Source organism: Camelina sativa, chromosome 3, assembly GCF_030686135.1.
Source record: "Camelina sativa cultivar CO46 ecotype springtype chromosome 3, ASM3068613v1".
Taxonomy (NCBI): Eukaryota; Viridiplantae; Streptophyta; class Magnoliopsida; order Brassicales; family Brassicaceae; genus Camelina; species Camelina sativa.
This window is the reverse complement of record NC_141882.1, coordinates 7831292-7850029: the sequence shown is the minus strand read 5'-3', so window position 1 is coordinate 7850029 and position 18738 is coordinate 7831292. Positions and strand designations below refer to the sequence as shown.

At 33.0% G+C, this 18738-nt stretch overlaps 3 protein-coding genes and 1 long non-coding RNA gene across 5 annotated transcripts; 3 read left to right on the top strand and 1 right to left on the bottom strand.

Annotated features, from left to right (window-relative positions):
- The first annotated feature begins 1168 nt into the window (after positions 1-1168).
- Positions 1169-4267, top strand: LOC104776047 (uncharacterized). 2 transcript variants are annotated; one of them, XM_010500044.3, is made up of 6 exons: positions 1169-1789; positions 3130-3256; positions 3406-3557; positions 3634-3696; positions 3778-3846; positions 3939-4267. In XM_010500044.3, exons 1-6 carry the CDS (start codon positions 1577-1579, stop codon positions 4053-4055), a joined length of 741 nt encoding a protein of 246 aa, XP_010498346.1. In that variant the 5' UTR covers positions 1169-1576; the 3' UTR covers positions 4056-4267. The 2 variants fall into 2 exon arrangements, with proteins under 2 accessions (XP_010498346.1, XP_010498347.1); XM_010500045.3 differs by having other exon boundaries at positions 1183-1789; positions 3421-3557.
- A 2603-nt stretch (positions 4268-6870) lies between these two features.
- LOC104776046 (uncharacterized) lies at positions 6871-8298 on the top strand. Its single transcript, XM_010500043.2, has 2 exons — positions 6871-7059; positions 7401-8298. Exon 2 carries the CDS (start codon positions 7424-7426, stop codon positions 8114-8116), a length of 693 nt encoding a protein of 230 aa, XP_010498345.1. The 5' UTR covers positions 6871-7059; positions 7401-7423; the 3' UTR covers positions 8117-8298.
- A 1924-nt stretch (positions 8299-10222) lies between these two features.
- Positions 10223-11916, bottom strand: LOC104776045 (uncharacterized). The gene is made up of 3 exons (XR_766093.3): positions 11603-11916; positions 11378-11474; positions 10223-10585 (listed from the first exon to the last, which is right to left on the bottom strand). It is a non-coding gene; the product is annotated as an uncharacterized LOC104776045 (long non-coding RNA).
- Positions 11917-15646: 3730 nt separating this feature from the next.
- Positions 15647-17098, top strand: LOC104776044 (putative galacturonosyltransferase-like 1). Its single transcript, XM_010500042.3, has one exon. The coding sequence runs from the start codon at positions 15881-15883 to the stop codon at positions 16934-16936; it is 1056 nt and encodes a 351-aa protein (XP_010498344.1). The 5' UTR covers positions 15647-15880; the 3' UTR covers positions 16937-17098.
- Positions 17099-18738: the final 1640 nt, after the last annotated feature.

Genomic DNA, 18738 nt, shown 5'->3' with positions numbered 1-18738 from the left:
CTTACTAGAGCTCTTTTTTGTTAGAAGACCAATGCCAATGTGTTTTAATAGTGTTATCATTAAAGAAGTGTTATCATTGAAAAGATACATAAACATTAAATTAGAAAATCCCATCATCAACGAGACATATTCGATGTTGTTTTCTTAAGTCATTATATGAGTTTAAGTTATTGTTCAGTGTTTGTTTTATTTTACTGTATTTGATACATTAAATATCACTTACTAAGCAGTACTAATTTTGTGTTTGCTACACGCTGTGCTAGAACCTGGTTTTCAAAAAAGTAAAACACTTTTCTTTTTCTTTTTTAAATTACAAAGAAAGAAGAAAAAAAAATCTAGTAATGGAGGAGCAATAATTATAAGATAAGGACAAAGAAAATCCAAATTTTCAAAAACAATAGAGAGAAAAAAGGGTAGAATCGTCATTACATAACAAACCGGGTCCCATACAGCTCTGTCTTTATTAAACACCAGTCAACCATTCAGGTCAATCGCGTGCTCTTAAATTACCAAAAGTACCCCTCCGGTTAAATCCAACCCAAAGCCAAAGACTAGGCCTGGGCATTCGGTTAACCATTCGGTTTCGGTTATTTTGGATATAGTAATATAGTAACCATTTGGATATTTATGAAATTTCGGTTTAGTTCGGTTCGGTTTCTTTCGGTTCGGTTTCGGTTTGGTTATTTAAATAAATAACCATAACTAACATAAATTATATTAACATTAACCAAATAAACCAAATATAACCAAAACTAACCGAATATAACCAAAATTAACCAAATATACAATAACAAAAATACAAAAAAGGGAAAAATATTGATTCAATTTTACAAAATAGTATTTAACTTTGTAAATTCAAAATAATAACATTTACATATATTGATTATTTAAAATATTTAATTGTTTTGAATCTAGAAATAATTTATATTTTAAGTTTATTTTATAGTTTTGCATAATATTAAGTATATAATATTTGATATCTTCTAGGTTTTCGGATATTTCGGTTAACCATTTAATTGTCGGTTCGGTTCGGTTCGGTTTCGGTTAGTTTGGATATAGATTTTTACTAACCATTCGGGTATTTGAAGAATTTCGGTTCGGTTCGGTTTAGTTTTTTTCGGTTCGGTTTCGGTCGGTTATTTGGTTATCGGTTATTTTGCCCAACCCTACCAAAGAGCAAAAAAAACGGTCCTGTCTTTTTTTTTTTTTTTTTTTTTTTCACATAACGCATATACAGTTTCAGTTCAATGCATACGTGGCGGGTTATAACTGGTCAACGTGGTGGAAACTGGTCTCGTATCATCCCTTCTCTTTCCCTCCTTTAGTCCTTCACTTCTCCTCTTCCCTTCTCTTTACTCTGCTTCTCTCTCTTGCTTCTGCTAGTGGGACAAACCCTAATTATTTTTACTTCTCTCTCCACTTTGTTTCCCGCTTAATCATCTTAATCTTTCCCTCGCTCTCTCTTAGCAATGCATGATCTTCGATTTCGTAGCTGTGTTTTGAGCTGAAAAAACTAGAGGTGGGTCTGTTTGATCTGAGTTTCTAAATCGGATCAGACTAAAGAAGAAGAAGAAGAATGCTGGAAGCTGTAGATAGCTCAGGGGTCGTTAATGGAGGATTCCCGCAGATTCAGAGCTTTTACGGCGATTGCAGTAGCGAAGAAGAGTTATCGGTATTGCCACGTCATACGAAAGTGGTGGTCACCGGAAACAACCGTACGAAATCGGTGCTTGTTGGTCTTCAAGGTGTTGTTAAAAAAGCTGTCGGTCTCGGTGGTTGGCATTGGCTGGTAAGTTTATTTTCTTTCCTTTTTTGGTAAAAATTTGATCTTTGTGCTTTCCTTTTCCGTTTTCCTTTTTTGGTATGTTCTTTCGATCTACTTCAATCTTCTTTAGTGTTTTCTCTGTGATTCAATCTATTGAATCGATGATTATAATTTGGTGTTTTCGAATTTTGAATTTCAAATTTGGGGATTTTTTTCTTCGTTTTCTTGAATTGCTAAAAATGTCTTCTTTGAATGATATAATAATCAATTCTAGTTATAGATTCACTAATCAATTCTCATAATTTACATCTAATCAAACCAAGAGTTAATAGTGTGATAAAGATCAAATCTTTTTGTCATTACCAATGTTTAAATCTGTAATTTTTTTCGAAATCTTGCGATTGATCTTCTTGCATGCATGTTGTTAGCATTCAACTCACCATTATTGCTTGATTTTAAACTTTTTAATCTTGCATTTTGTGGTTCTTAGCTAGTTAGGTTATTCATGAAGCCTTCATTGATATTCTTTTTTTTTTTTTTTCCTTCACTAGATTATTTATTCTAGTAACAGTTTGTTAGCATCTAATAATAAAGTTTCTGAAGCATCTTTAGTATCTTTTTGATGATTCTTGCTGAGATTCAGGCTCAATTTCAGGAATCATCTATAGGGAAGGATAAGGGATTTTGAGTTTTAAGTTAGGCAGCCATAAAAAAAAAAAAGCAACTTTATTTTCGCGCCTGTTCAATATAAAACATCATAACAAATATGCACTTGTTATCTAATTCTCCATCATGTTTCTTGACAATTTTGTTTCCTTATGGATTCAAGCTGGCTTTTTTGAAATTTGTTTTGGTTTGATTATTATGAGAATAATCATTCGTTTTCTTGTTTTTTTTTTTTTTCTCTTTTTCTTTGTTCTTTCTTTATTAGTTGAGTCATTTTAGTCCCCAAGCAGTGTCACTTCTGTCGATTTTTTCTTTCTTTATCAAAATCTTTTTGCTTTGGTTGGCTAGTCTTACAATTATAATTTGCTCTGCAAGATCTTTTTGATAGTGTCTCTGTGTATGTGGACCTAAAAGGAGTAACTTCACCATATTCTGGCTTTAAACTTTAAAGAATAATCCAAATACTATAAGATTTTCTTCAGTCTCACGAATATATTTTACTATTAATGATATCACATTCCACCACTTCTTGTCTCCCAGGACCCAGATTTCCTTTGGAAGTAAATTAAAAAATATATAATACTCGATTTGTGAAGCATTTCTTCATATTGTTCTTCTGGAGCTTCTTTATTTAAACCAATATGTCAGTTCTTGTTTATGGACTATAATATTTAATCAGGATCATTGTTGTTTTTTAGGTTCTGACTAATGGAATAGAAGTAAAGTTGCAGAGGAATGCACTTAGTGTTCTTGAACCTCCAACTGGATTAGAAGAGGATGACGATCTTGATTTCGAAAGCACACAAAGGAATGGCTCCGATATGAGTAAGTTTGGTTCTTCCTTGTCTTCAAGAATTGAGAGATCTCTCAGCTTTACTTAGTCTTCAATGGGTTAACTAAGTGGCATATTGTTCTTTGTACATAAAAGTGGTAGCCTTTTTAACTGATATTGTCAGTCTTGTTTCTATGACAAGTTGTTTCTTTTCCAGCATCTGAGGACACACTGAAGCCTCATAAGTCTAAGCAAAGAGGGCAGAGATCGCGGTCATCTCACAAGACTTTGAGCAGGTCTCTATCATCTGACTCACAATCTAAAAGTTCGGGTTTTACTCCTCCTGAAAACATGGTATGCAGATTCAGAATTTTGAGATGTGTATTTCACTTCCCATTGAATGTAATATGACTAATCTTATGTTTTGCAGAAGGTTGATCTTAGCAAACTGGAAATGCCTGCTTTACTGAAATATTGGCAACATTTTAACCTTGTAAGTTGATTTCGAGAAGAAAGAAAAGTAACTTTGGTTTACTCAAATCTTGAACTCTACTTTTGAATAAACTCGTTGTAGGTGGATGCAATTCCTAATCCATCAAAGGAGCAACTAATTGACATTGTTCAGAGGCACTTCATGTCTCAGGTATATCAGAATCCTTCTGAGCCTTCATTGTGTTTGTCTTAATTATGGTCTGATGATTGATAAAATGGTGTAAAACTGTGATATGATTACAGCAAATGGATGAGCTTCAGGTTATTATGGGGTTTGTCCAAGCTGCAAAGAGAATGAAGAAGGCTTGCAAGTTGCAATCAAAAGAAGCCAGAAACACTGATCTTAACTGCATCAGCTAAGAAAAGCCCTGACTTTTTAACAAATCATGTATGTATGGTACACCGACTTGTTTAACCATTTGTGGCTTGGTAAGTTTTAGTTCCTCTAGAGATGTTTGGCTTAAGGGTAGATGTTGCTTCTGTTGTTCAGCCATGTAAGTACCATCAAGAAACCAAAAATAACTCTATATTTTCATTTAGAAAGTATTATATATATTTAACATTGTTTTCAATTTTTATTTTATTTATATAAAAAGAAAATATTTCTTTTATATTTCTTGCCTTTCTAATCTATTCATATTTATTTTTAAAATTTCCATAGTTAAATTTAAATAACATATGTTGGGTTTAACAAAAAAATCAAGTTTATTTGAGAATTAGATGTTCATATTCCTTTTAAATGATCAATGTGTAACATATTATACTTTTGAATAAAATTATGGATCCACCAACACTCACTTTTAAATTAAATGGGTTTTAATTTTAGGAGTTGGAAAAGTATAAAAATTTGTTTGTAACTCCCATAATAATATCATAATAGTGTTCTTTATGAATTTAATTTAATATAATAGAACATGTTAAAAATGTATTAATATGCAATTAATTGCACTTTTGTAATTCTCAAATAGTTACTTTTGATACATCGATTTATGTATTATCTATTAAAAAAAGACACATATCTCACTATAACCCTCATGACCCCAGATTTCAAATCTCACATAATTTTATAAATTCTACAATATCATTATTTTTTCCTTGATTTAGCCAATGATATCTTAACTTAATAGAAGTTTCAGTTTATTTGAATAGAATATACATGCAACATATGATATATAGTTTAATTATTTTTTTCTATATGAAACATTATCATTTCATATAAATCAAAGTCCACACACAATTAAAGACTCTAAGATAATAACCTAATAAAGTAGTTGCTATTTTTTTTTTAATTTTATGGAAAATGCATTAGTCTAATAATCTATTGTTAGACTCACTTAGTTATATATGTATGAGACACTGCAAACCTAATGTTTCTTATTTTGATTTTTTCTTAATTGAAACATTTTAAATATCTTTAGCTATCACATTTTAAATCTATTTAACCTACTGCATAACTAACACCACAAACTAATTTTTCTGAAAATATATATCACAATGATTTTGAAATATGACTACAACTACAAAAATATATGACATATGACATATAAAATACAATATGACTTAATTTCACTAAATATATTATCATGAAAAAAAAATTTGATTTCTTTACTTTATTTAAATTCATACTACGTAAGTAAGTAGTATTTAAATTTTGATATACACCGGAAGACAAAATAATAATAACATGTTAATTTATATTATTTTTTCAAAATAGAATAGCGAGGAACTCACACATAGAGTGGGCTAACAGCTAGTTATAATTAAGCAAAGGGTTTTATGATGAAAGAATGTATGTATGTCAAGCGCCTTAAACCCTTCCCTTTGCAAGACGGGTGGAAAAATTCGAACAAGAATTTAGATCCATCATGATATAAACTAGTGTAACTCAGTAGTTGCCTTAGCTAATTCAGGATATTTTCTCATCATATCGAGCTTGTAGATCAACCTTATAGGATCTTATTACAAAAACAGCTTAAGACCAAAGCAGAGGAAATATATTTAGGGGTTAAAACTTAAAATCAATCAATAATTAGGCTTGTTTGGTTTTAAGTTTCTCACCAATTTGTCTGTATCTAAAGATGATCTCATCACCTGGACCTGCTCAGATAAGGTTTTAAGGAACAAAGCAAAAAGCATGTAACGAAGACGAGTGTAATTATGTAAAAATAGATATATCTTCGAGTTTTGTTATATGTGTGCTACAACGGTCAACGGGTGTTTTATCTCTCACATGTTGTGTCATCTGGGAAAAAATAATGTTAAGTTCTTCTTGGGAACGACCAAGGTAAGGTTTGTCATGTAACGCTTCCTTTACCGACCAAATTCAGGACATGTCTATGACCTGTTTCAAACTCACCTAAACACCATTAATTTTGTCACAATTCCAGTGAATCCATTTCAACCTTGAAGGATTAGTTCTGAATAAATTAATTGTATAAGTATAAAGTAACAGAAAGGCGTCTCAGCTTGTATGCGGTAGTGTACGTAAGAGAGTTTTGTCTAAGCAAAAAGAAAAAAAAAAAGAAAAAAATATTATTAGTAGAAATTCTACATATTTGATGAAGCCAAGACATTCTACCCTGAAAGCCAAGGCAACACTCAACAGTATGCAAATTGCATCCAAATCATCATCAACCTTTGTTTTTTTGTGGTTAGCAATTAGCAAAACACGTTTCTTTTTGGATTCAGGAAAGTAGCCCTTAGACAAAACCACACGTTAGCTCCGTTAATTGTGACAAACAGACAAGGCCAAAGATGGACAATGTAACCTTTTCTATAAATTTGAGCAAAATTCACAAACCATAAAGGCAGTAGAAAGAATGATCACCATTAGCATCATCAGATGCCTCACTCAAGTATATATACTAATAAGTTCCAATGCAAGAGTAAGTCTACGGGAAATGAACTGTTTTCAACATTCGAAGCTCATGTAAAAGCTCCAATTTTGGTGACTTTTGTCATTAATCTACAAACATGCCTAAAAATATTTACTAGATATAAGCAAAATATTTTATTTACTAGAGATATCTATCTAACCTTTTAATCGAACGGCCAATAATATTTAGTAGTTGACGTCAAATATTCTACCCACCACTAGTCATCTGTCACGTGCACTCACATGTGTCCACGTGGAATTTTGGACCACTCCAAAAGACACGTCAAACTCGAGGGTAATATAATAAACATATTACTATATTAGTAATAAATTAATCAAAAGACGATGTTTCGTCGATGATGATGATGATGATACTTGTCTCCTCCGGCCAACAACAAAACCTTAGCCCTTAAGCGAACTTGGTCGTTTTTTTTTTTTGCAATCGTTCGTTCGTTCGTTCGTTCGATCCCTTCGTCTTCCGATCCAACGGTATATATATATCTCTACTCCGATCAATTGCTTAGCTTCGTATCGTCTATTCTTCTGGTTGCTTCTCGATTTTCGTGTACTGTATGTGTTAATAATGATTTGGTTCGATTTAGAGTTCAGTTGGTTATCTTACTCAGTTGACCGATGATTTTAGTGGTTTAACGGGGAGATCTAGAGGTTTATGATTCCCTTTTTGATTTTTTGGATTTTTTTTTTCTTTTTCTATTATAGGCCTTAATTAATGGTCGATCCATGTTTATTAGTTAATTTGGAATCACTAATTTCAGTTTGATTAATTAGTTAAAGTAATCTTCTCTGTTTATTATGTTTTGCTTGTGTAGGAGATTTTTTTTGGGGTGGAATCATGTCTGATGACCCTTCTTGTTCTAGCGACAATAACACAAACAGCAGCAATGATGATTCTGGTAACTTTGAATGTAACATCTGCTTAGACTTGGCTCAAGATCCTATTGTTACTCTCTGTGGTCACTTGTTCTGTTGGCCTTGTTTATACAAATGGCTCCATCTCCATTCTCAGTCTAAGGAATGCCCCGTTTGCAAAGCCCTTATCGAAGAAGATAGATTGGTTCCTTTATACGGTAGGGGTAAGTCCTCTGCTGACCCTCGGTCCAAGTCAATTCCGGGGCTCGAAGTGCCTAACCGTCCTTCTGGGCAGAGACCCGAGACTGCACAGCCTCCTGATCCGAACCATGGTTTTGCTCATCATCATCATGGGTTTGGAGGGTTTATGGGAGGTTTTGCTGCTCCCATGGCGAGTGCGAGGTTTGGGAATGTTACTTTGTCTGCAACGTTTGGCGGTTTGATTCCTTCCTTGTTCAACCTCCATTTCCATGGATTCCCTAATGCAGCCATGTATGGAGCTGCTGCTTCTGGTAGCTTCCCTCACGGGTTCTCTAATCCGTTCCATGGAGGAGGACACTCGCATATGCATAGTTATCAACGGCACACCGGGGAACAAAGACAACAAGACCATCACTTGAAGATTTTGTTTCTCGTTCTTTTAGTTGTCCTTGTGTTTTCCTTGATCTTTGGCTAGTGAGGATTAATCGATTAGCACTTTATATTCTAGATCTGGTTGCATAAAACCTGAGAAAATATGCTGTGCTTTCCTGATTTGGCTTGTAATCTGCTACTTAGCGAATTGTTCATATATTAATACCTGTTGGATTCTCTTACTAATGTTACTTAAAGATTTGACTCGCGAGTCTTAATACTAAAGTTTTTTTTTTTTTCTTATAATGTTGAATCCATCCATTAGTCATAATAGCCATGTGGTTGGCTTCTTCGGGATGATTAGTTACTTTTTGCTTCAAAAACGTTTTAGAGCCTCTTATTTGTAATGGAAGGTCATTGATTAGGCTACAATGAATCGAGCTACTGATGGATCAAGCTACATTATTGTCTCCAGCGTCTGCACAATGATTGTCTGTTCGTTAAGGGATTGTCTTTAAGTTTATTTTGTCTTCTTCCACTTTCGACTAAGTTTTTGCAGCAAGTAGACATTATCTCTAGTGTTCATAGCTATTTGGAAGACAGGACATAAGATGCTCCCTAATACTTGTAACTTGTAAGAATAGTAGCTAGCTACCAGAAGAATTATTATATTAGATGAGCATTGAGCAATGCCTATACTATATTATAACTAGAGGACATTCCGGGCTACGCCCAGTATAATTTTAATATTTTATATTTCTAAAATTAATTAATAATCATTTCTTTCTTTTTTAATCATGTGTGTTAACATTTAAAAAAAAAACCTACAACATGTGGTAGAGTACTCTGTATTTGTGTTCTTTTTTTTTTTTTTTGCAATAAATATTTAAAATTTTGTGAATATTTATTTTTACTCCTTACAATTAATCTAAATGCCTTTTTAATTTGTATATATTTGTACTCAATTTAAAATGTAATGAATTGTAATACCTGTATTATGAATTCATTTATAGTACTTCATTTATGGGCTTCTGTAGTCTTTTCTTGTATAGATTTATATGTTATAATTGTTACAAAATTTTCCCTAGTTTGTTTAATTGAACGGAATGTCAGGATTTTTTTCTTCTCTTATTCATCTATTTTGTTTTATAATATTGCTCTTTTCTGTTATGATTGTTATTTTGTTAAATATATCAAGTATGTAATAATTGGTTTTTAGTTCGCTTGATCATGATTGTAATATGCATGATAAGATGTTAAATCTCTCAGTGAATTTTCAGATAGTATCTTTGAATTACATACCTTCGACGTAGAACTCTCTTACTAACTTCTTACATCTTTGTGAACTTTCTTATGTCTTGTAAATATCTTTGCATTGTGTTACCAACACTCATTATCATCTCTCAGCGGCTGGGATGACCTCTTTTCATTATCCATTCTCTACTGTTGATCACCATACCTTACTTATCATCTAGAATACTTTTTCTATGTTATATTTAATTTAGCTATCACTAATCTTTGTCTCATGTATACAAAATGGATCATAAGTATGTTGTATGCATGTAACAAAGGTTAGAATGAGTTATTTATCAAAAAAATGAGAATATATCGCTATTGATTGCATTGAGGAATGCATATCAATACTCACTTTTATTATACATTTTTGTGCCTAAATTTTGTAGCTTTGACAAATTATAGCTATACCGTATCGAAATCCCTTTTTGAACACAACTCCCATCTGTGGTCACTCATGAAATCTTTAGTATGGGTACACTTCTCGCATTGATATATTATTCTCAAAATCTATTGTTCTCTACTTAACTCCATCTTTCTTTTCTCTGACATCAATCTCCGTTTCCTAATTTATTGGGCCAATTTTATTTTTTCAGCCATAAAGGACAACTTCAAGACGCTGGTAAAGCGAGAGGAAATATAGATGCTGACCTTATTGCCACTGGCCACGTATGCTGATATGCATATTGCTTTGCTTTCATGAATTTTTTTCTTTTTCTTTTCTCAACCTATTTCAATAGTTTATTTGGTTACTTGTTCATTCATGATTTTCTGCTTTCTCATGACATACCTCCTCATTTAAGAAACAAAACTAAAACCAGCGCACAATATATGAAAAGATTAAGAACCCTCTTTAGTTTCGCCAATTTTGTGTTTCATTGTTTACAAACGACTTCCTTTTTTCCACAAACATGTCTTGTGTTTAATATCCTCGAAAGACTTAAGGAAGTCTTCGACAATGAAATTATATGTATATTCAAATAAGCTTTTGGCATCAATGGGTTGAAACACAATACAAAACATATGCAATAAAATATTATATGGTTGTAAAGAAAAACTTAAATCAGAATGACAAGCTAGCATAAATCAAATTGACTATAAGCTAAAGAGTCCATGCCATTGCAACCAACGCTTAGCAACAACCTGGTAGTATTCATCTTCAACTTGGCACTCATTCTCATCTCAAACTCTTGTATTGCTATTAACTAATCCGAGGTCAGTTTTTGGAGGAGATGCCAGTCAGTAACTATGAGTAGTTGTGGCTCTGATCCTTCTCTATCTACCAATGGGTAAAAAGCAAGAAAAATCACAACTTTGTGGTTAGAAAGTTCAGACTTATTAAAAAAAAAAAGTGAATTGATAGATAAATATTAAAATTCACTATATTATCACAGTAAAGATTTCAGAGAAACCAAATAATTGAAGACTGTAACCAAGCCTATTGATCAAGTGGGACTCTGTGAGTTCGGCCCCCATCTCTCCTTATATTTGAGTACCGATGGCTTTAAGAGAGGATGAACGAAACATATAAAGCTATGTATATCCATAATCGTATATACATATTATCCAAAACATTTAGGAATATAGAAGAAAACGCAAGGAGTTTAATCTTAAGAGAGACATGTCAGTCTTCGCCTATATAGTGTTTTCACGCACATGGTTTGGGGAAATGGTTCTGCGACTCCACCAAGATAAAAGACGATAAAATAAAAGCGGTTGCCAAGTTGTATTCACTCGAGACAAAGTCTATAGTAAGCGTAGTAGGTCGATCCATGCCCACCGGTTCAACTCCGATGAACAAGAGATCTCTCTCAAATATATGAAGAAAACGCAAGGAGAGATCTCTTGTTCATCGGAGTTGAACCGGTGGGCATGGATCGACCTACGAATGTACGTAGCTTTAGGTTAAGAATATATTTTTTTGTAAAATAATAAAAAATTCTAATGGAGAATTAGCTACCAATCCAAACCCAAATAATAGTCGAAGATATCAAAAGACTCTCTGTATTCTAGTATCGAAATTAACTTATAAGAACAAATAAATCGCTAAGAGGAGTAGGACAGAGTGAACCTTGTGTTCATATGAGATTTTAAACGATCTGTGGCCGACCAAGAGACGAAAACCCACGTCGCTGTCAAATATTAAGATTGTTGCCTCCTGTAATCAACTGAAAAGTGAAAACAGATGGTTACTTAACCCCGGAGATCTGCTACGTCTGAATTTCACTCAAAAATTAAAGAAAACACATCGAAGATATATAGGAGGCAGGCAAATATACTTTGTAGATGATCGAACCTGATTATGGTGAGGAAAGGGCGATTAGTATATTTATGGGTTAAACTTGAGCGGAAATGGATGGAAGGTATAGCTATTCGACTTCTGAAACTGTTGATGAGTTTGGAGATAATGGCCATTAAATTGGACTTTCAAGAAGACGGAGTGGGAAAGCTCTGAGGATTGATAACTGTAGTTTTTTTAAAAACTTTTGGGTAAGTTGAATCGATTTAGGATTCGATGAAGGTGGTGGAGGGGCGGTGAAAGAGAATAAGAGATGGCGATGAAAGATGTTTTTTTTTTTTTTTTTTTTTTTTTTCCGAATGTTTTAGTTTGGTGGGCTCGATGGCTCTAATTTTATTAAATGGGCTACAATAATGTTGCCAAGATGACCCATTTAATTGGTTCCATGAAACCTGTTTTAAGGTTACGTTGTGTCTTTTATTTTCTTTTTCTTGTCGTTTATTTTGAAAAAAAAAAAAAGGAAAGAAAGAGATATAAGAAGCAAGCTGACGTGGCATCTTCTAAGGTGTTTTAGAATTGAGGAGCCTCAATGACTCCCTTTTATTAGTAAGTAATTTTGTCTCGGTTGTATTTTTACTCTCTTTTTTTTCCTTGATACCGAACCCGACAGATGCGTGTATATACATGTAAAACAAGTATGAAACTGATTAAATACATACAAATATTTTGAAGTCACATGCAGTCAATACATCCAAGTTTTTCTTAATTATTAGGAAGCAGAAGAACTATTTCAGAAGAAGACTAAAGTTATGGCTTTTTGGACGCATGGAAGTGAATGTGTATACCATAAATGCTTATCCGAAATCTACATTTGAGACACTGAGTCCCATGTAATTTTTAACTTCTTGTCAGAGACTTCACACACATATATGCAGTATCTCCTCCATTGGTTTCTTGTTAAGTATGTACTCCTAAACTTAAGTTATCCATCCAAATTTTTTATTGCATACACACATGAACATGTATACCAGTATACGTAATAATTGAGACCCTTCCCTTGATGCACACATGACACATGCTTATTTATTAGTATTACGTTCGTAACTATATTTATTGAATGTATCATCTGGCCTTCATCGATGACATAACCTGATGATATAATAGAATAATGCACATGTAGTAGTATGAATCAAGACAACTCAATATTGTGATAGATACTTTACGTTTGACGTCACAACTTTACGTTTGATATCATATATATTATATATGTTTTGTTTTAAAAATTTAACTAATATCACACGGTAGTGTACTATCCATATAAAAATTAAACTATAGTTTGAAGAAGAGTAATCACAGTTTTAGAGTTTCATTTAAAATTTTGCCAAAAAAAAAAAAAAAAGAGTTTCATTTAAAAAAAGCGGAATAAAATGAGCTATACTCATATAGTGATTTTATGAGAATCACAATGATAAAATGATATAACTTTGTTTAAAATATATGAAAGGTAAGTGGAAGAAGGGAACCCTGCATTCTTCTCAGTTCTCACACAATGCTTTGAGTTTTAGCACCCAATTCCCCTCGGAACCAAGTGAAGGGGTTTTCAAGAAAAAACGATGGCCCAACAGATCAAGTTGGCTTCTAATGTAACTTAGAACTTTTATACTCTATGAAAAACATAGTGCAAGTAAGATTTGATTGGTAATAGATCTATAGATATCAACTAAATGAACTAATTGTCATCGACTGTGATTGGTGATGTATAGTTCAACCTTATTATTTACGTTTTATGTTTTAAATACGGACAGACACGAACACAATTGGTTTACCATGTCGATAGAATGATGATATAGACTTCGAAACATTTTAGTACCTACATTTGAATATTTTCGTACATAGAAACTCTATATGGTGTATCTTTATATATCTTTTGGAGTATCTTTAAATGGTGCATTGCAGTGAGTTGTCTTAATCGCGGATGTTTTACATAACGAAAGGGATTTATTTGAATTGAAATAAAATGAAAACTACAAAAAAGTGCAAAAAGGGATGCAAAAGAAAAGAAAAAAGAATAAAATGTATAAATTCCAAAGACTCCTTAACCCAAAAGTACTCGCGAATTCACTCACATTAGGTGATGAAAGAAAAGTCGTACCATTAGGATTTGAGATATTATTCCATTTCATTTCATGTTTGGCCCACGCGTCTTGCTTTTCTACGTTTATCTTTATGATGGTTGATAAGTGTTTTATTAGTTATAATGGAAAACTTCATAATATTTTAATTATCGTCATGATTTTCATTATCCTAAGTATTTATTCAACATGTTTAACAAAACGAGCTACTGTGCTTAATACTATGGACTCAAAATGCATTCTTAAGTATATATATAACTATGAACTAGTAAATAAAATGGTCATTGTTATATATTTTTCAAATAATTGTTATTGCAACTTTAACGAATCTCATTTTTTATTCACACGATGGTTGTTCATAATAAACTACTGTCGGTCAAAACCAAAGATTCATTTTGAGCTTAAAACGTGTTTTTAGGTATACAATTTTTACATTCGTCCAAAGTTTAGTTTCAAATTTCATTTCATTACAACTTACAAGTAGAGATTAGAAAATTTGAAATTTCGTAAGGAAGATAAATAGGGAAACCCACTTCCTGTTCCTGACCATGTGCCCATTCCCCATGATCCCCAAAAAAAATAAAAAATTATTAGAAAAAGGAAAAGAGAAGAAAATTCAATCATTGAAAATAAAAGACACCATTTTAAAATTAAAAGACTTGAACCCACAAAAAAAAAGCGTGGCAAAAATATGTAAAATGCAAATTGGCGTTATATAATAGAATTTGCAAATGGATCCATGGTATATCATTAGTTATATTCCATTTCACCTACAAATTTCGTCGTAGCCATGGAAAATGACAAAGGACCATAATAGAAACTTCAAAGAAAAACCAAAAAGACTTATAGCAAAAGTGAATATATTTACTATAAAGCTTGACGCTAAAACATAACATCTCAACCATAAGAATTATTGACAAAGTCATGTAATATATCATTCTCGTTGTACAGCTAGTTAAAATTATTCTCAAAAACATTCATTTCACGTTTCTATCTTCCCCCTATTCTCTTTCAATTGCGAAATCGTACTAAGTAGTAGCCACAAAAATTTCTATAATTTCATACATCTATTCAAAAAATTCAAATTCCGAAATAACTATTTTGTTTTGTATTGTATACACAGCCCAATATAACGATATTACGTGTGTGGAATTGTTTTTGATAAGTACTTGTCAATTTTTATATATCAACTTCCATATTTTTTTTTTCGCTCATTTTGTAGTGAAAATAAAAGTAAAAGACCAAAAATAAAAATAAAAAGACTCAAATCTCACTAATGAAATACTAGTGTAATCAACAATTAATATACATTACATAAGCCTATAACGTGGATCTACACTGATTTTCGGTAATCATGTGGATGCAATAAATTCCCACACTTCTGCATTCCATATTAAAAAAAGAAAAAACATTGCAATCGAAAAATTCTAAAATTGTTAAAGGGATGTTATTAGATTCTAATTTATAATTTTTTTTTGAAGATTTCAGCAAAATCATCAAAAATAACTAAGTAAAAAATTTATAAGGATAGTTAGAGAATATTTTATAGTTTTGTTGTTTAGTTTTTTAAAATCTTGTAAAGTGCTCCAAACAATCTCTTTATATTTTTGTGATATTTTGCATGATTTTATTTTGTAAAAAATGTATAAAATCATGAACTAATAACATAATAACTGATTTCATGAACAATCCTAAATCCTTTTGTTTTAATTGAATAACACAAAACTTTTATTAACTTTGTAAAAGTCTGAATCCAATAAACCAAAATTTGTTAACATTTCAAATGATTTTTTACAAATCACAAACTAATAATATTAAATTTTAACAGAGTTTAACAAAATCTTGATCTAATAACAATAGATTCTACATAACATTTAAAATATTTAAAACTCTATTTAAATTCCAAACCAATAATCTTCCTGTTAGTCCTAAATAAACAATAAAAAAAATTTAATAATGAAAAGGGCTTGGAATCTAATCAATATATAAATTTTTATGAGAGAATAAACCCAAAATCTAAGCAAAACCATTATATATATATATATAGTTTTTCCTCTCTCTCTTACATTACATAGACACACACACATGATAAAAAGTCTGAGAGACAGCTCTTCTTCTCTTCTTGTTCTCAGTTGAGAGAAACAAAACCTTCCAACACATTCAGAGAGGTACTTAGTTTTTGTCTGAGAGAGAAGAAGAAACCATGTCCCAACATCTTCTTCTTCTTCTTCTCATTACTCATTCGCTGCTTCTCATTAATCCCATTTCCGCCACACCAATTATCCAAAAATTCAAAGAAGCCCCACAGTTTTACAATTCTGCTGATTGCCCTTCAATCGATGATGACTCCGACTCCGACGACGCCACCAAACCAATCTTCTGCTCCCGTAGAGCCGTACACGTGGCGATGACACTCGACGCCGCCTACATTCGCGGCTCAGTCGCAGCCGTGCTCTCCGTCCTCCAACACTCCTCTTGCCCTGAAAACATAGTTTTCCACTTCGTAGCCTCCGCTTCCGCCGACGCGTCTTCCTTACGCGCCACCATCTCCTCCTCATTCCCTTACCTCGATTTCAAAGTCTACGTCTTCAACGTCTCTTCCGTCTCCCGCCTCATCTCCACCTCAATCCGCTCCGCACTGGACTGTCCTCTAAACTACGCTAGAAGCTACCTCGCCGATCTCCTCCCTCCCTGCGTCCGCCGCGTCGTATACCTGGACTCCGATCTGATCCTCGTCGACGACATCGCTAAACTCGCCGCCACAGATCTCGGCCGCGACTCAGTCCTCGCCGCGCCGGAGTACTGCAACGCCAATTTCACTTCCTACTTCACATCGACCTTCTGGTCAAATCCGACTCTCTCATTAACCTTCACCGATCGTAAAGCCTGCTACTTCAACACCGGAGTCATGGTGATCGATCTCTCGCGGTGGCGCGAAGGCGCGTACACGTCACGCATAGAAGAGTGGATGGCGATGCAGAAACGAATGAGAATTTACGAGCTCGGTTCGTTGCCACCGTTTTTATTGGTATTTGGCGGTTTGATTAAACCGGTTAATCATCGGTGGAACCAGCACGGTTTAGGAGGTGATAATTTTAGGGGACTATGCAGAGATCTGCATCCTGGTCCGGTGAGTTTGTTGCATTGGAGTGGTAAAGGTAAGCCATGGGCTAGGCTAGACGCAGGCCGTCCTTGTCCGTTAGACGCGCTTTGGGCTCCGTACGATCTTCTACAAACGCCGTTCGCCCTGGATTCTTGACCAGTCTCGGTTTACTCTTTTTTTCTTTTTAAATATACCGGTACATATACGTATTATACATATCATATATACAGGGAGGTGATTTTTTGTTTTTAATTAATGTACATCATCGATACGTAAATCATATAACCCAAAAAAAAAAAAAAAACATTTTGCTTTGAACTTTTGTTCGTTGTTTTTTCATCTGTTTTGTTTGGGAGTATAGAAGAGAATAAAATTGAAAAATAATCTCAAGTGACAAAAGGAATGAAAAAGGGGATACATTTTTAACTTCTTCTTAAAAATGTCATTCTATCAATTAATTTTTTTAAACAAGTGTCGATTTGGTCAATTTTTTCCCCAATATGATGAAATGGATTAAATTATTGCGGATTTAGAAAAGCGGCAAACCACTAACGTTTGCATTTGGTAATATTTTAGAGTAAATGGAATATTTGATACCCTTCTTAAATTATTTATATTCATACATGTAATTTATTGATAAAATATTCCTTGATAAATAACTTTCATGGGTATTGTTCGGAGTATAGGAAGTGAATAAGGGGAATGGAGCAAATGGAACTTTAGAAACCGAATTTATATTGCCAACCGTAAGATAACTATTATTGTAAATGAAGAAGGTACATTACATTGGCTTATTTGAGCTAATCCGGTACTGTCAAAAAAAAAAGTACATTACATTACATGATGACTCTCTTATAGTCTTATTGTCGGATTCTAGCTATGTGTAGACGGTTCGTAGGTTGATGGCACATGTGTTGCCTCATTTTCGAATTTTCCATCATCCGTCTTTATAAAAACAACATCACGTGTCTAAAAGTTTCGCTATTTCGTTTTTTTTTTTGTCTTATAAAACCACCAAACCCAAAACGAAGAAAGGAAAAACGAAAACCAAACCATAGTAAAAAAACTTCTTTAATTAATAATTACCAAGTATATATTCTCATGAGATTATTATGGGGTTGGCAGGATAGTGGATACTAGCAAGGTAGCAAATAATTCACAAATAGTAACGTAAAATATCTTGAGAAAAGACATCATGATCTTTGCTGTCTTGCATAATAATAATACGTAACTTTTGGAGAAACCCCCTCACATATTCTAGCAAGTAGAGAGAGTCAGCCGCGACGTGCTTTGTTTAAAAATCATAGATCCACAATGTTGATTTTTATTCAGGACTATAGAAAGTCCAACGAAAATTAAATTAAATTAAATCATTAGATTATAAGTTTTAGGAAATAATTGGAGGCAGAGAGTGTCGGTGGTCTGAGCCGAGAGAAAAAAAAACAAAGCACGAGCAAAGTCCCATCATACATTAATGTACATTTTGACCTTTGAGTCACCTTTCATCTTCTTCTTTTTCTCTTACCTTTTGTCTGTTTTTTTTTCACTGTACATTTTACTTTTTTGACCCCTCCCCGTAAATTTTTAATATATTATTGAAATTTCCTCCAAACTCAACAGGATGACTATAGTTTTTATTTTCAAAAAATGTTATCACTTTGATTCAAGCTACTTCACTATAAATGAGTTACTATTTAACACAACTTTTTTTTGGTAAACAATTTTTTAACAAAACTTTTGATATCGAAATAATAAATATTTGTTAATTTTGATAATTTAAATTGCAATACTTTCCGGTCATAATAATATGAAGCTGAGTGAGTGACTTCAGAGCTTTTCTGCGCAACACGTGACAATGGTATTGAGTCTATAGACTATGCCCCCACCGTGTCTCATACACTACAAAAATTCATAATCAATTCAAAACCAAACCAGACCGGAATAAAGCTCTCCGGTTC